Source organism: Natrix helvetica, assembly GCF_964273705.1.
Source record: "Natrix helvetica genome assembly, chromosome: W".
NCBI classification, from domain to species: domain Eukaryota; kingdom Metazoa; phylum Chordata; class Lepidosauria; order Squamata; family Natricidae; genus Natrix; species Natrix helvetica.
This window is the reverse complement of record NC_138555.1, coordinates 66,363,175-66,380,542: the sequence shown is the minus strand read 5'-3', so window position 1 is coordinate 66,380,542 and position 17,368 is coordinate 66,363,175. Positions and strand designations below refer to the sequence as shown.

The 17,368-nt window shown below is 48.2% G+C and overlaps 1 protein-coding gene across 6 annotated transcripts in view; it reads right to left on the bottom strand.

Annotated features, from left to right (window-relative positions):
- Positions 1-9,493: 9,493 nt before the first annotated feature.
- LOC309400790 (cyclin-dependent kinase 12-like) overlaps positions 9,494-17,368 on the bottom strand; it is a 175,644-nt gene continuing 167,769 nt past the window's right edge. The window contains exon 13 of one of the 6 annotated variants that reach the window (XM_081969457.1): positions 9,494-11,305. In XM_081969457.1, coding sequence (XP_081825583.1) covers positions 10,614-11,305 — 692 coding nt within the window. In that variant the 3' untranslated portion in view covers positions 9,494-10,613. The remainder of the gene's footprint in view (positions 11,306-17,368) is intronic. The other 5 variants (XM_081969453.1, XM_081969455.1, XM_081969456.1 and 2 more) reach the window with 5 other exon arrangements.

Sequence of the window (17,368 nt, the reverse complement as noted above, 5' to 3'; positions counted from 1 at the left end):
CTCCCAAGTCTGCTTTACTTTACTTTTATTTAGACTTTTATACCGCCCCCTCTCCCCAAAGGGACTCGGGGCGGTGTACAGTCAGATAAAACACATCGATAGAAAATACAAACATAAATACAAACATAAAAGAGGAGGCAACAAGAAACTGTACAAAAAGCAAAGCAGTTAAAAACATTATTTAAATAACCCTAAAAATACCCAATTAAAATATCTGCCAGGAGGTAGAATGAACTATGAATGGGCCAGGCCGGCTAAACGGAACAGGTGAGTCTTCAGTTTTTGTCGGAAGGAGCGGAAGTCGGTGGTGGTTCTGATATCGGGGGGGAGGTCATTCCAGAGGGTTGGGCCCATCACAGAGAAGGCTCTACTCCTAGGTGCCGCCCGTTGGCATTGCTTAGTGGACGGCACCCGGAGGAGTCCTTCCCTGTGAGAGCGAATCGGTCGCAGGGAAGAGTGTGGTAGGATGCGATCCCGCAAGTACCTAGGTCCTGAGCCATGGAGCGCTTTAAAGATGGTGATTAACACCTTGAAACGCACCCGAAAGACCACAGGCAGCCAGTGCAGCTCGCGCAGGAGCAGTGTTACGTGGGAGTACCTAGTACTCCCCATAATAGCCCGCATGGCTGCGTTCTGGACTAGCTGCAGTCTTCGAGCGAGTCCCAAGGGAAGCCCCATGTAGAGGGCATTGCAGTAGTCCAGCCGAGACGTCACCAGTGCATGAGTGACCGTGCGTAGGGCATCCCGGTCCAGTAGGGGGCGCAATTGGCGCACCAGGCGAACCTGGTGGAACGCCCCCCTTGCCACGGCTGCCACATGGTCATCCATTGACAGCCGGGCATCTAGGAGGACGCCCAAATTGCGCGCCCGTTCCACAGGGGGCAATTGCTCGCCCCCTATGGTCAGTGATGGAATCAAATGACTGAACCGGGGTGCCGGTAGCCACAGCCACTCAGTCTTGGAGGGGTTGAGCTTGAGTCTGTTGTCCCCCATCCAGACCCCGACGGCTTCCAAACACCGGGTCATCACCTCGACAGCCTCGTTGGGGTGGTCTGGGGTGGAAATGTACAGCTGCGTATCATCAGCGTACAGATGATACTCCACCCCAAAACCACAGATGATCTCCCCCAGCGGCTTCACATATGCGTTGAACAGAAGGGGCGAGAGGACCGACCCCTGAGGCACCCTACAAGTGAGTGGCCTTAGGGTCGACCTCTGCCCCCCTGCCAACACACATTGCGTCCGGTCGGAGAGGTAGGAGCCGAACCACTGCAGAACGATGCCTCCAACTCCCATCCCCCCCAGCCGGTGCAATAGGATACCATGGTCGATGGTATCAAAAGCCGCCGAGAGATCTAATAGGACCAGGATAGAGGAACAACCCCTATCTCTGGCCCTCCAGAGATCATCGAACAACGCGACCAAGGCCGTCTCCGTGCTATGTCCGGGCCGGAAGCCGGACTGGCGTGGGTCTAGATATTCGGATTCCTCAAGGTGTCGTGGAAACTGCTGTGCCACCACATTCTCTACAACCTTCGCTAAAAAGGGAAGGTTGGAGACTGGACGATAATTAGCTAGCTCCAACGGGTCAAGGGAAGGCTTCTTGAGTAAGGGCCTCACCACCGCCTCTTTCAAGGCGGCAGGTAAGGACCCCTCGCTCAAAGAGGCGTTCACCAAGCCCAGTAGCCAGCCTCGTGTCACTTCCCAGGATGCCAGTACCAACCAGGAGGGACACGGGTCCATTAAACATGTGGTCGGTCGCAGCCGTCCACGCAACCTATCCAAATCCTCGGGGGCAACAGAATCAAACTCCTCCCAGAATGGTCTCACAAGACTCACTGTTGGCGGCTCCTCTGGTCCACTGAAGGGGGCCCATCCACTACGGATCTGAGCGATTTTGTCCTGCAGATATTCCCCAAACTCCTCTGCTCTGCCCTGTAAAGGGGCTTCCCACGTCCTCTGTGATAAGAGAGAGCGGGTCACCCAAAACAGGGTGGCAGGGCGGTTATCGGCGGACGCAATAAGAGTGGCACAATGTCTGCGTTTGGCCACTCTTAATGCCACAAGGTAAGTCCGTGAATAGGCTCTTACCTGTGTTCGGTCAGATTCGGAGCGTGAGGACCTCCACCTGCCCTCTAGGCGTCTCCTATGGCGCTTCATCACCCTCAGGTCCTCGGTAAACCAAGGAGCCCGGGTGGGTCGTCGCCACAGGAGAGGCCGCAAAGGCGCAACTCGGTCCAGGGCCCCAGCGGCCGCCCTATTCCAGGTGGCCACTAGGTTCTCGGAGCGAGAGCGGGTCAGGGCTACAGGGAATGGCCCAAGCTCCGTCTGGAACCTATCCGGTTCCATCAGGCGCCTGGGGCGGTACCAACTTGGACAGTTTGGTTCCGCCTCCTCGCGGTGGGGGGTAGCGCCAGGGAAGTCCAGCCGGAGACATGAGTGATCTGACCATGACAGGGGAGTGATTGTTACATCCCCTCTTCCCAGATCACTCGTCCACTGTTCAGATACGAAAACAAGGTCCAGAGTGTTGCCACCTTCGTGTGTGGGGCCCTGAATTAATTGGGTCAGGTCCATGGCTGTCATGGAAGCCATGAACTCCCGAGCTACCTCGGATGCTTCCCCCGTCGACGGCAAGTTGAAATCCCCCATAACCACAAGCTTGGGGGTCTCAACTGCCGTCTCTGAGATCAGTTCGAGGAGCTCGGGCAGGGCTGCTGACGCATAGCGAGGAGCCAAGTATACAATCAGCAAGCCCCACTGCCTCCCTGGGCCCCATTTCACACCAAGGGACTCACTTCCGGGTATCTGAGGTACAGTGAACTCCCTCGGCTCTAGACATTCCCGTATAACTACCGCCACCCCACCACCCTTACCCAGGGCCCGAGGCTGATGGAATGCACGGAAACCAGTTGGGCACATTTCCACGAGGGGTAAACCACCCTCGTGGCCCAACCAGGTCTCCGTTATCCCTGCAAGGTCCAGCTCCCCCTCTGAGATCAACTCATTAATGAGGGGGGCCTTGTTGGTCACGGACCTTGCATTGCAGAGCATCAGCCTCAGGCCCTGGCTCTGTAGTTCCTGACCACCTAGATTGCGGGGGTTGGTACAAACGACCGGGTGTAACCAACAACCACGGTCTCCCAACCGACGTTGTGGTCTTCTCCTGTCCTCGCATCCCCTCCTCCCCGCGACCGATGTAATAAGACAACCCTCTATTGGAATGTTCTTTCCCCTCCCCCCCTCCACCACACTCACTTCCCTCCTAGACTCACCTGTTCGCCTGGCACTGGCCCCCCTCCTGGACAGATTCCCCCCCCCCTAAAACCCTCCCTGGAACCCCCTAAAAAAGATAAAAAACATTTAGTTAAAAACCCCCTAAGCTTCCGTTTCTTCCTCAGATGGAACGAGGGCCGGATACAGCCTCTTTCCCCCATCACCGAGCTCCTTGGTGTTCCGGAGCTTCAGGAGGCGACCTCCATTGCCGGAAGCTCCTCCTCCTCAGTCGTACTCCTGCTGCAGTAATCTTAGCCAAAACTATGCATGGAATGCGCTCCCCCTCCTTCTCTCACCATGACAACTTTGGGAGTTGACATTCGGCTCCCCTCACTTTCCAAAAGCAACCTGTGCGAAGCAAAAACAATTTGAGTACAAGTATAGAATTAAAGGTTACGTCCTTCCCCCCAGGCTTGTTTGGATTTTCTGTATAGAATTTTTCTATAAGGCAATCAGCCTGGATACTCTTTACCCAAGATGCCTCTGACAAGGGGTAGCTCTTCCACTTGATTAAGTACAGGATGTCAGGCCTGCAGAGGTTCCTTTAAGAATCTTTGGCCTGCCACACTTTCTTATTATTTTCCTATGCTGTTTCATTAGGATAGTAGTTGGGAGGGGGGAATAGAAAGGAGTAGATTTGTGGAACGTGTTGTCATTCTTTCTAGAAGCCCAAGGTCATCTTTTGTCTCCGCACCTCGACACCTGACCGGAAGCAGAGGGGTGGAGTTGCCAGAGTGGAAGAAAAAGATTGGACCATGTGATGGATTTATGGGTATGGGCATAAGATCATGAACTTTCAACTGGGTGGAATTCCAGGAAGCAAATCAGAGTTGGAATTCCACAGATGTGCCAACATACCTGTATTATTAAATTGGAACTTTAAGGATGATTCTGCCTTGGACTTTGATTTATTCATGGATGGTATTTGGAACGCTGACACAGGAGTTGTCTCCTGTGCCACCTCAAATCAAGGATTCGTTGCACCTCATAATGGGTTTGGCCCCCTATGACCAGAGGGCCTGGGGGCTCCTGGGGTAGTGGTCTCAGAGTGGATCCAACCACAGGTTTTAAGAGGCTACTATGGAATACCGGTATCTTCCCTAGCAGTCGAGGCAGTTTCAATTGCACCGTGACTTGGTTGATGATCTTTACTATGGGGAATGGTCCCATAAACTTTGGCCCCAGTTTCTTGCTTGGTAGTCTTAACCACAAATATTTTGTGGAGAGGTAAACCTTCTCTCCCACCCGGAATGGTCGTTAAGGAGTTCGGCATTTATCTGCCTGTTTCTTATAGGTTTGTACCACTTTAGCCACCACTTTTTTGACATTCTCCCAGGTTACTTTTAGCATTGACATCCAATCAGTCAAGCTGACTGAGGAGGGGGGATCCCTTGGATACTCAGGCATTGGGACGAAGTCCATGCCGCTCACTACTTTGAACAGTGTTAGTCCTGTGCTACTGTGAACAGCATTATTGTACGCGACCTCATTGTTTACAGGCTGTGAGTCGTAAAATCATATGAGGGAATTCAGGAAGAGGTAAGAGGCAGAGGGGCTAGAATTGTTTGTGTGTGTGTGCACAGGCTGTGAGTCTTACCAGGTACTGCTCTACCAGTCTCTCTGCCCCCCCATTGGTGCTCGGGTGAAAAGCTGAGCTAAGGCCCTGCGATGACCCAATGGACCACAGGAACTCCCTCCAGAACTTAGCTGTGAACTGGACCCCTCTGTCTGAGATAATTCTCCAAGGTACTCCATGCAGGTGGTAGATGTGCTTCAGGAATAGTTTGGCCACCTGGTGAGCTGAGGGTAGTCCGCTGCAGGTTATGAATTGTGCCTGTTTGGAGAACAGGTCTATTACAGTCCAAATCACCGTGTTTCCCCCACTTTTTGGCAACTCTACTATAAAGTCCATTGAGATCTCCTCCCACGGCCTCATTGGCTCTGCTACTGGTTGCAGCAGTCCAGGGGTTTTTCCTGGTCGTCTCTTCATTGTGGCACAGATGGTGCAACTTTTCACGTAACTGTCCACATCTTTCTTTATGCCGGGCCACCAGAACTTTCTCTGGGCTAAGTGTAAAGTCTTTAGGAACCCAAAGTGGCCCATCAGTTTGGCGTCGTGGCTCCTCTGGAGAATTAGGCTGCGTAGGGATTCTGGGACGTAGACTTTTGTCCCCTTCCATGCAAGGTCTTCTCTTTTTGTCATGATGTGTTGGTTGTTTCGGAACCAGGGGTCTGCTAGCAGTTCAGTTTTGAGTCTCGTGGTTAGGCTGCTTGCTGGTTGTTCGTGCCGGTCACGGCATTGTTTTCTGGTGGTCACTTGGGCAGCTATTTGAGTAGGGGGAATGATGGTGTCCACCAACTGCTCCCATTCACATTTGTACTGGGGTATGTGGGAGAGGGAATCAGCTAGAAAGTTCCTCCCCCCGGAATGTGCTTTAGTACGAAGTCAAAACGGTTGAAGTATTGAGCCCATCGGACTTGTTTGGGTGATAGTTTCCGTGGGGTCCTGAGAGCCTCCAGATTTTTGTGGTCAGTCCAGACTTTGAACGGTTTCTGGCCCCCTTCCAACAGGTGTCTCCAGGTTAGCAGTGTCCATCTCACCGCAAAAGCCTCCTTTTCCCTTTCGGCCCATCATCTCTCTGTGTCTGTGACCTTGCGGGAGGTGTAGGCGCAAGGCTGTAAGTTTTGTTGGCTGTTTCTTTGGAGTAGCACCTGCCATGTCATTGGTGTCTGCCTGAATCACAAAGGGTTGCTTGGGGTCAGGATGCTTCAGCACCGGCTCCTTTGCAAACATTTCTTTTAGTGTTTCAAATGCCTCTTGGCAGGTTAGGTCCCACTGTAGAGGTTGTCCTGGGCTAGGTTTTATTCCTGGGCTCCCTGTTTGGCAATCTTCGTGAAGGAGGGGATGAATTGCCTATAGAAGTTCGCGAACCCTAGGAAGCTTTGTAGCTGTCTGTGGGTGCGAGGGGGTTGCCAGCCTAGGATGGCTTGTACTTTGGCTGGTTCCATCTCTATTCCCTCATTTGACACTCAGTAACCCAGGTAGTCTAGCTGTGCATGGTGGAATTCACATTTTGATAGCTTGACGTACAGGTTGGCTGCCATATGTTTTTCCAGTACCTGTTGGATCAGGGGTATGTGGTCGTTCATGGTCTCCGTGTAGATGAGGATGTCAATCAAGTAGACGAGGACCCCCTTGTAGAGATGCTCATGCAGCACCTCATCTATTAACTGCATGAACAATGCTGGGGCTCCCTGCAGTCCGAAAGGCATCACTTCCCCAATGAGATGGCATCATATTCCCCAATGAGGTGCACCCCTCCCAAGCCTGCTGCAGTAATCTGAGCCGAAAGTATGCATGGAATGAGCTCCCCCTCCTTCTCTCATCATGACAACTTTGGGAGTTGACAGTCCAATTTTAATTTTTCTAATTTATTAAAGGTTCTTTATCTTTTTATAGCCGAATTCAGTCCATTTATATTAATTGAAAATAACTTTATTTTTTCTTCCATATTGTTTACTTATAAATGGGTTTTGTTGCCCTAGTCGCTCTTATCTTTCTTGCTTCTCTTAGTCTTGCTCCTTCTCTTTTTGCTCTTTCCTCCAGTTCTCTTGCATCCTCCTTTTGTAGCGTGTCTCTTCCATCAGCAATTTCCTCCTGCCATCTAATCTCTCTTTCCTCTCTCAGCCTCTCTTCCTCTACTGGTCCAAAGTACGGATGGTAAAATTGCTCTGCCTTCTCTATTGAATCCAGTCTGTGTCTTTATTCATGCCAAGTCACCAAAATTCCTTCTGGTATCAGCCATCTAAAGTTCACTACTTTTTTGATTAAACACTTCGTCAAAACTGGTATTCTCTTCTTAAATCTCTAACTCTTCTCGGGATTTGTTTCAACACTACTATTTATTTCCCTTTGTATTTCAAAGGGTTGGCTCTCGCTTTCTGCAAAATTTCTGTTTTTATTGCTTTCTTTGTGAACCTAACATGAACCTCTCTAGGAAGTTTATTTCTTATCACATATCTCGTGTGAACTCTAAAGCTTTCATCAATATCAGCCAAATTTATTTCCTTAGGTTCTTCCATTGCATCTGCCAACATGTCTGCCATTATCTCTGCCAAATTTTCTCCCTCTTCTTCCTCCATATTCTGGAATCTCAAATAATAATCAGCTCTATCCATTTCTAAGGACATTATTGTCTTTTTCTTTACTTTGATCTGCTGTTGTGAGTCTGTAATCAAGCTCTCCCACTCTTTTTTGTCATTTCAGCTTTTTCTTCTAGTTTTTGTATGCGTTGTTCATTTTTCTCCATTATCTGCTGTAAATTCTCTAGTTTATTCTCTAATTTATTCTCTACTTTTAAAAATTTTTCTTCAATCTTCTCTTCTACTTTCCCTATTCTTTCCTTCAGATCCTCATGAAAGATTTGTATCATAGCTTTTATTTCTGCTTGTGCTTGTGCGGAGTTAGTCTTTTCTTGTTGAAGGATGGCCTCCATTGTTCTTCCGCCAACGGGGCTGGAGGCCAAGGAAGCAGGTGCTGACAATGATGTTGATGTTGTTTTCTTCATATTTGTGTATTTAAAAATCCTGATATTTATAATCCACCAGTAATATACTTAAATTGTAATCCCTGAGAAGGGTAACATTGTTACTTATAATCCAACTCCAATTCCTTAAACTGCTTCTTATCTTCAGGTTCTTCAAACCCTAATCCAAATATATGCCTGGAGCCAAGTCTTGCAGAGTTACAATTTATAATCCAAATGGCCGACCATGCCCCCAAAATTGCATCCACCTGTTATTTTTATATAGGAAAAGAAAAAAGAAACAAAATTGAATACCCAGATCAGCAGTAAAAATTATCACTAGTAGTGAAAACAAAACACAAAAACAGCAGAAGAGCAAAAAAGAAAAAAAATGTAATCCAAGTCAGCCCACCAGGTCCCGTCCCCCCCTAAAAAAAACAAAGAAAAAACAATCTTCAAGTTATAATATCCAGCAGGAAAGATTCAGAGCCAAACCAAAAAAGAAAAAGAAAAACTAAGAAGAAATAGATAGCAGCCTTAGTCCACAATTCAAAGGAGTGCCTTCCAGAGCTTTATTTTCTTTTTATATTTTTGCTTTTAATAGCTACACTATTAATAGCTACACTATTCAACAAAGGGGAAAAACAGTGTTCTGCTCTCTATCTTTTTCTTCAGTCAAAACAACTTATTATCACTTAAATTCCCATGCTCTGAAATTTGCTTCTCTTAGCTTTTTAATCTTCCACTTTCCACTTTTGCCTCTAGATGGCACAATTACTCTGCTCTTTTCCTTCTTCTATTCATGTATTTCACAAATCCATTTTAAAATGCCATATTTCTTACAAGAATAAAGTTCCTTTAAGTTATTTCATGGAAAAATAAAGTTCATTTAGTCCCAATAGTCAATCACTGATTTCTAATTTAATGTTTAAGATATCCAGCCCAGGTTTCTGGTTTTAATCCTCAGGCATATCCTTATAGCCAATTTACTTTTACACTGTCTCTTTAACAGAAAAGAAGCCTTCCTCGCAGCTTTTCTCCCCGAGGTCAGAGGGGAAAACTCCCACCCCCTCTTTTCAAGACTCACACTCCTTTAATTATCCCAAAGGAGTCTTCTTTTAAAATAGGATTTAATAGGTCGTATTTGCAAATATCTCACCCAAGACGATCACACTTCCATCTTCACGCTTTCTGTGTGGCAGCCCCAGCTTCACAGAAGCTCACAATGACTCTTTCCCAGTTGCCAGTTTGGGAAGCTATTTCTGCTTCAATCAGGGAGTTTGCGGACTCCCTGAGATCAGCAGGATGCGCCCCCCTTGCTTATCACCTCTACAGGGCAATTTCAGGTCAATTAAGACCTCCTAGCAGCTGGGATATCGATGATCCCAAGGAGCTTCTCCTGGGACACGTCGCCTCGCTTGCGATGTCAGCCACGCCACTAATAAACTACAATTTTAAGATTAGAGAATTAATATTAATGTGAATGATGTTGTAAATGCTGAAAGCTGATGCAGAGAGTTATTTACCCAGACGACACACTGTTTAAGGAAAGATGAAATGTTTGTATGTTGAAAAATAAAAAACTTTTTTAAAAAAAAGAACCAGTTGATTTTTACAATGTCCTGATATGTAAAACCACAGAACTCAAAGGGTGAACTTTCTTTTTCACATGACTGTACCTTTTAAAGATTGAGAAAAATAAACCTATTCAGGTTTCCTTCACTTTAGTATTAAATACCCTCCACCTCAAGAATTTAAGAATTACAAAGTTTGTGGTTTTTATTTTATTTTAGCGATTCACTCAGGCTGTATGAACTTTAACAAAAAGAAACTTTCCATTCTTGAGAGAAAATTAAAAAGAAATTCATTCCATCAACAAGTCAATGGACTCATGGACACTACAGCAACTTAGTTCAGGTAAGGTTTGAAAGGTGAACATAACAGTATGGGGCTTTTCACAGGAAACAGCTTACTCTTGGAAGAATGTAGCATCCTGCCTTTTCACATAAAGGAACTATAAGAAGGGTGAAAACATCCCAAGACTTATATAACATAAACAAAGTTCTCCTAATTAAGTATAAAAGGCATGTAGGCACAATCTCACAATTCTTAAAATTCAGAAGGCAAGGGGAAAGCATGCATGGACTTTGCAATACTGAGATTAGATCTACATGAGCTGTAGAATGAGCTGGCTGGTTGACTGAAGGTGTCGACTTGCACTTTTCAAATGTTCTTTCCATAAAGGCGCAGTCTTGGCTTTAGAAAGAAAATGAATACAGCCAAGGGTGGGCTGGACTAGTATGTCTTTCCACAATATTAATTTTCTACATGCAGGTGGGCAAATTTCTGTCTCTTGGTCCACATGTGGATTTCTCCACCTGCTATCTCATTCTAAGACCTCATTCTGCAACATGGATAGACCAGGACACCAATTCACCTGATCCAGATCTTCAGTGGGCTGTCAGAAGTAATGGCTCAGGTCTTGCAAACACATTCATGTTTTCAATTTGTTTCAAGGAATCTTTCCTTTTCCTCCTTCCCCTATCTCAATGTAGCAAAACTCACCATATCAAACCCAAATCAGTAGATTTTGGGGGATGGAATGATGTCACAAAAGAAGGCTAAATAATTCTCACTCTAAAGCCCCTGAGGGGAAAGAAAGCAGCAGCGGCCTGGTGAGCAAAAGGGGGAAAGTTATCAACAATATACCATTTCTATGGTAAGTAGTCAATGGTCTGCCCATCAAACTAGTTGCTCTAAGGTCAAGAGAATAAGATGGTAACCCCACCCCATGCCACCTCTTCAGTTATTTTAGTAAGGTACCCCTCTTCCTCCTCTGGGAGGTACTCTATTCTGCCCACGAAAAGCTTTCCCATAAGCAGTGGACTGGATTGGGTTTCCCCACCTGTGACTTGTACCTGTGTTGCTCAAATGAGCCTTTGTTACTCCCACCTCATTGTTATGAATTTTGGCCTCTGAGTGTACCAATGTATTATTACTCCCTTCAATTTTGATGAAGGACTGCCCAACAACAGAATGTATCCCCAAGGGGACTTGGGTGAAACGGAGGTCCTGGTCACCAGGGAACTGAATTGATCCTGCACTCTGATAGCTGCTGGACTCTCTGATGTGACTTGTGAAACTCAGGAAGGTCCTACTTTTCCCCATGGGTGATGATGATGTCTCTGTTACAGTCTGGTTGAAATTTCCTTCATCAACATCAAAGTTGCAGCTCTCAGGCCCAGCGGTGGTATAAGTCCTGGATGAAGTTTGTGACCTGGTGTATTCCAAGGAGGCCCTCGCAACTTGGGGTTCCTGTTTTGGGTGGCTCAGCAGCCCTGTCTCTTGCTGGGATAAAAGTTGGAGGAGAGCGGCTGTCATAGCCGGGTTCAACTCCTGAGCTGCACTAGAGTTGTTTTCTTCAGTCAGATTGGGTGGTGGCAGCAGTGGTAGTCCAGGAGGCTCAGGGAGTCTCTTCTCTGGTGGGAGAATGTGAGGACAGGCTGTGGAATGGTTACTTCTTTTAAACACCATCTCATAAGTACATGTCAACAAACATCAAACATTTCAGACACATATATATGGGTCATTCCATGTCAAGTGGTCTGGGGCTCCCTGCTCTACCATCACGGATTTCAATGAAATTTGGTGTGAACATGCACACACGTCCCCAATGAACATTGGTAAAGTGTTACATGTGCCGATGCAATACTTGCAGAGTCATTTGTATGACCCCATACCGCAGCCTTCTACAGTATGACTCTGGGGTTTCAGCAACTTTGAGACATAATATCTCTGGCAATGTTTTGTTGAGAGAAACGAAACTTGGCCATCTTGTAAAACGTTTTGTGCTCTATTAAAAAATAAATAAAAAGATTATCATGAGCAATCTCCATCTAGATAAGCTGGAGCAAAGTTGCTGAACCCTCAGAGTCATATTGGAGAAGGCTGTGGTATGGGGTCACACAAATGACTATATCTCTGCAAGTATTGCATCGGAAAACATAACACTTTACCAATGTTCATTGGGGATGTGTGTACATGTTCACACCAAACTTCATCAAAATCCGTGATGGTCGAGCTGGGCACTTTTCTGAAATCACACCACTTGACATGGAATGACCCATAAAGGAAGTACCCAAACTTAGGGACAGGACATTCTTTGAATAACTTCCAGATTATCAGACATAAAAAGGGTCTCATATTACAAGACTCAAATATTCTCTGAGATATTTGAGAGCCACTGCCAATCAGGGTAATAGTACTAAGTATGACATTGCTGTGCATACTTTAAAGCTTTTTTTAAAAAAAGCTTTAAAAGAGGTAAATAAAAGCGAAACAAATTTCTGCATCAAAGTAATTGAAATTCACCCCCCAAAAATGGTGCTGAGTCCCTCCATCTTCTAAAATGTTAGCAGTCATTGCCCATAGTATTTTCAAACACTATCTCTGAAAATAAAATGACTAAATATACTCCTTTAAACAAATGAACATATTTTCACTATGAAGAATATCATAGACAGAAAATTCCATGTACAACATAAAATAGTCCTTCCCACGATCAAAGCCCATATGGAATGCTCCAAAGAAAGAAATGCACACTGATCCAATTGTACAAGAGACCAAGTAATAAGCTGCTCATTTCCATTCCAGTAAAATGTAAGGATTCTCCCCATAGTTACCTTGGAGTACTGCTGATATCCCAAACCAGTATTGCTGAATAAGAATGGACCCTCTCCACCAAATGTAGTTTAGTCCAGACTAAGCTTCTAGCATTTCAGCTTCAGTTTAGACCACAGTACAGGTGAAACTCAAAAAATTAGAATATCGTGCAAAAGTTCATTTATGCAACTTAAAAGGTAACACTAATATATGAGATAGATTCATTACATGCAAACCAAGATAGTTCAAGCCGTGATTTGTCATAATTGTGATGATTATGGCGTACAGCTCATGAAAACCCCAAATCCACAATCTCAGAAAATTAGAATATTACATGCAATCAATAAAACAAGGATTGTACATAGAACAATATCGGACCTCTGAAAAGTATAAGCATGCATATGTACTCAGTACTTGATTTGGGCCCCTTTTGCAGCAATTACTGCCTCAATGCGGCGTGGCATGGAAGCTATCAGCCTGTGGCACTGCTGAGGTGTTATGGAAGACCAGGATGCTTCAATAGCGGCCTTCAGCTCTTCTGCATTGTTCGGTCTCATGTCTCTCATCTTTCTCTTGGCAATGCCCCATAGATTCTCTATGGGGTTCAGGTCAGGCGAGTTTGCTGGCCAATCAAGCACAGTAATCCCACGGTCATTGAACCATGTTTTGGTGCTTTTGGCAGTGTGGGCAAGTGCCAGGTCCTGCTGGAAAATGAAGTCAGCATCCCCATAAAGCTCGTTTGCGGAAGGAAGCATGAAGTGCTCCAAAATCTCCTGGTAGATGGCTGCGTTGACCCTGGTCTTAATGAAGCACAGTGGACAAACACCTGCAGATGACATGGCTCCCCAAATCAACACAGACTGTGGAAACTTCACACTGGATTTCAAGCATCTTGCAGTGTTTGCCTCTCCATTCTTCCTCCATACTCTGGGTCCTTGGTTTCCAAATGAGATGCAAAAGTTGCTCTCATCAGAAAAGAGGACTTTGGACCACTGAGCAACAGACCAGGCCTGTTTTTCTTTAGCCCAGGTAAGACACGTCTGTTGTTGTTTGTTGTTCAGGAGCGGCTTGAGAAGAGGAATACGACATTTGAAGCCCATGTCCAGGATCCATCTGTGTTGTGGCCCAGCAGGAGCCGTTGGTGCTGCCACCTGACTCTGACAGCGAGGGTCCCTATGAGTCGGCTCTGGAGGATGTGGAGGACCCTGGACAGGGTTCCGACTCCGAGCAGGGATCAGAGAGGCTGGTTGGCCACCAGGAGGCGCCTGAGGCATGGAGCAGTGGTGAAAGCCAAAGGGAGGGTGCTCCTGATGTCATGCCTTGGAGCAGTGGGGAGGAGACAAGGGAGGATGAGTCAGACGTCAGCAGTGAGTTGTTGTTAGATGCTCGTCACCGAAGAGCTAATAGGCGTCAGGAACAGTTGCGCAGTTACAGGAGGTAATTGCACTAGGCTGATGGTAATTAGACTCCTCCCCAGACTATAAAAGGACTGCTTGTGCACACGCCCTTTTGCAGAAGTCAACGCATGAACTAATGTGGGAGAACAGTCTTGTGAGCGTGGCAGGCTGGATTGCTGCTAATGCTTATCAGTGCCGGGTTGTTGCTGAAGCTTATTTGTGTTGGATTGCTGCCAAGGACCTGTCTGTCTGTAAATAAATCCTGTAACCTATCTTTGGCTCGGAGTGTGTGTTGGTGGCGGACGAGGGGGGTCAGAACAGATTGACTTCTGCCCCAAACGAAGCTCCATTAAGCTGGAATGGAGCGACTATAGGCTGAAAATGCCCAGTTGGCTCAACAGATTGCTTAGCTGGCTCGTCAGGTCTCTCAGCTCCAGAGGCTTGCTAACCCCCCCCACCAGCCAAGGAGGAAATGCCCAGTGGCTACACCAGACAAGTTCGATGGCAAACAAGCTATGTTTGCAGCGTTCTTGGGACAATGCCAGCTGTTTATCAGCTTGAGAGCGGAGGACTTTCCCACCGACCGGACAAAGGTGGGATTTATTATCAGCTTGCTCTCAGGCACAGCAGCTCGTTGGACTACTGCATTGCTACCTCAGCCTAGCCCTTTGCTGGATGATTTCCAGGGTTTTTTTAACCTTCTCAGGCTGATGTATGATGATCCCATTAAAGGGGAAACAGTCACTAGACTACTCAAGTTGCTGCAGCAAGGCCGTGGCGCCTTGCAGGATTATTTCAGCGAATTCCGGCTGCTTAGTCAGGACTCAGCTTGGAATGAGCCAGCCCTCATGGACACTTTTCAGGATGGGCTGTCAGATGACCTGCAGGACGAGCTGGTGAGGGTGGACAGGCCTCCAACATTCGACGCATTGGTTCACTTGTGCCTCCGGATAGACGCCCGGCTGCAGAGGCGGAGACCTCGCCGCACGTCCCAGGAGACTACTAGGGTGCTGGTCCCTCAGGAGACTACAGTTACACGGGAGAAGCCCATGGAGTTGGGTGCCGCCAAACCCCGCTTGTCGCGCACGGAGATGGACACACGGCGTGCAGGGGGGTTGTGTTTCTACTGTGGGGATTCTGGACACCTGGCTTTGGTTTGTCCCAAGAAGGATAGGGGGGCTGCGCAGCCTGTGGCCTCCCCCTCAATTCCAGAACAACGTGTCGAGAAACGGGCGGAGCCCAATCTGAGGGAGACTTTAGGTCGGGCGCAGGCCGAAACAGAGGTGGACGGGCCTCCACGGCACATGATCTTAGCAGCGCACATCCTCTTGTCAGGTAGTCCGCAGGGAATTCCGGCCCATGCCTTGGTCGATTCCGGGGCTACCACGAACTTTATGGATGCAGCGTTTGCTACAAAATACAACATCCCTCTGTGTCCGGTGGACCCACCGATGCGTGTTGAGACCATTGACGGCCAGGTGCTTCTGTCTGGGCCTATCAAGGCCGCCACGCAGCTTTTGCACCTGATCCTCGGGGAGCACGAGGAGGCCATCCAATTTTACGTGGCTTCGGGCCTGCATTTCCCCGTGGTTTTAGGCTTGGCTGCGGGCGCACGACCCTCAGATCTACTGGTCGCAGAACCTGATCACGTTCCCGTCCCTGCAATGCGTCGACCACACCTGGCAGGTCTGTGCGGCCCAGGTACCCAGCTTGCCCAAGGTGACCATGCTGCCAGGTTTAGCGGAATTCGCGGATGTCTTCAGCGAACAGGAGGCGGATCAACTGCCGCCGCACCGGCCTTATGACTGTCCCATCGACCTGGTACCTGATGCGAAACTCCCGACGGGTCGTCTGTACTCCATGTCCGAGCCGGAGTTGGCCGCATTGCGGGACTTTCTTGACAAGAACCTCGCCCGGGGGTTTATCCGGCCTTCGTCCTCGCCCTTGTCTGCCCCAGTTTTGTTCGTGAAAAAGAAGACCGGGGATCTGAGACTCTGTTGCAATTACCGGCGCCTGAATGCCATCACGGTACGTAATCGTTACCCGCTGTCCCTGATTCCTGAGTTGTTGGAGCGGCTCCGGGAGGCAACGGTGTTCACAAAACTGGACTTGCGTGGGGCTTACAACCTGGTCCGAGTCAGGGCGGGGGACAAATGGAAGACGGCCTTTGGCACCTGGTACGGACATTTCGAGTACACAGACATGCCGTTCGGGTTGACCAATGCTCCGGCAGTCTTCCAACACTTCATGAATGACAGCTTCCGGGACCTTTTGGCTCAGTTTGTCGTCATTTATCTGGACGACATCTTGATCTACTCGACGCCCCGGAGGGATCATCAACATCACTGGCGTCTGGTCTTGCAGCGACTCCGAAAACATCGTTTATTTGCCAAGCTGGAGAAGTGTCAGTTCTGGCAGACTACCATCGATTTCCTGGGGCACTGTATCTCCCCTGAAGGAATTGCGATGGAGCCGGGCAAGGTGGAGGCGTTACGTAGTTAGCAACCTCCTCGACGTATGAAGGATGTTCAGAGACTCCTCGGGTTTGCCAACTATTACCGGACCTTCATCCCCAGCTTTGCTTTCTTGACCGCGCCCCTCACTCGGCTCCTGCAAAGGAAAGTGCCATTTCGCTGGGGGCCCACGGAGCAACAGGCGTTCGTGGCCCTGAAGCACGCTTTTACGAGGGAGCCGATCCTGAAGCACCCTGATCCCCATCGTCCATTTGTAGTGGAGGCTGACGCGTCTGACATCGCGGTGGGGGCGGTGTTACTGCAGGCTCACGCCCCTGATGGTACCCTTTCCCCTTGCGCTTACTACTCTCGGAAACTCAATCCTTCCGAGTGCAATTACACCATCTGGGAGAAGGAGTTGTTGGCTATCAAGGTGGCGTTCGAGGCCTGGAGGCATCACCTGGAGGGGGCCAGGCATCAGGTCAAGGTCCAGACGGAACATCGGAATTTAGAGTTTTTGACCACGGCGTGTAAGCTGAACCAACGCCAAATCCGGTGGTCTCTGTTCTTTTCCCGGTTCAATTTTAACCTGACTACATCCCTAGTACACTGAATTAAAGGATGGATGCCCTGTCTAGGAAACCAGAGTACTCTGACCCTGCAGACTCACGTCCACCCCGGACTGTTCTACCCGTCGAATCCTTCGCTGCAGTTCATGAACCCGTGGACTTATGGTCTCTGATACGGGATGCGCAGCGGAACGACGAGTGGGTGGAACAATGGAGGGCAGAGGTAGGGCCGACTTCCCCGTGGACCTTTGACGATGACCTTTTGAGGTATCGGGACCGGCTCTATGTGCCTACAGGACCCCTCCGTGGACTGGTTCTCTCCCAGTGTCATGACACTCCAGCAGCGGGACATTTTGGCCTTTTCAAGACATTACACCTGGTCTCCCGTACTTTCTGGTGGCCCCGCTTGCGACACAATGTGCAGTCGTACATCACGTCGTGTGTGCAGTGTCGACAGGCCAAGTCAGCAACGGGAGCTCCTCCAG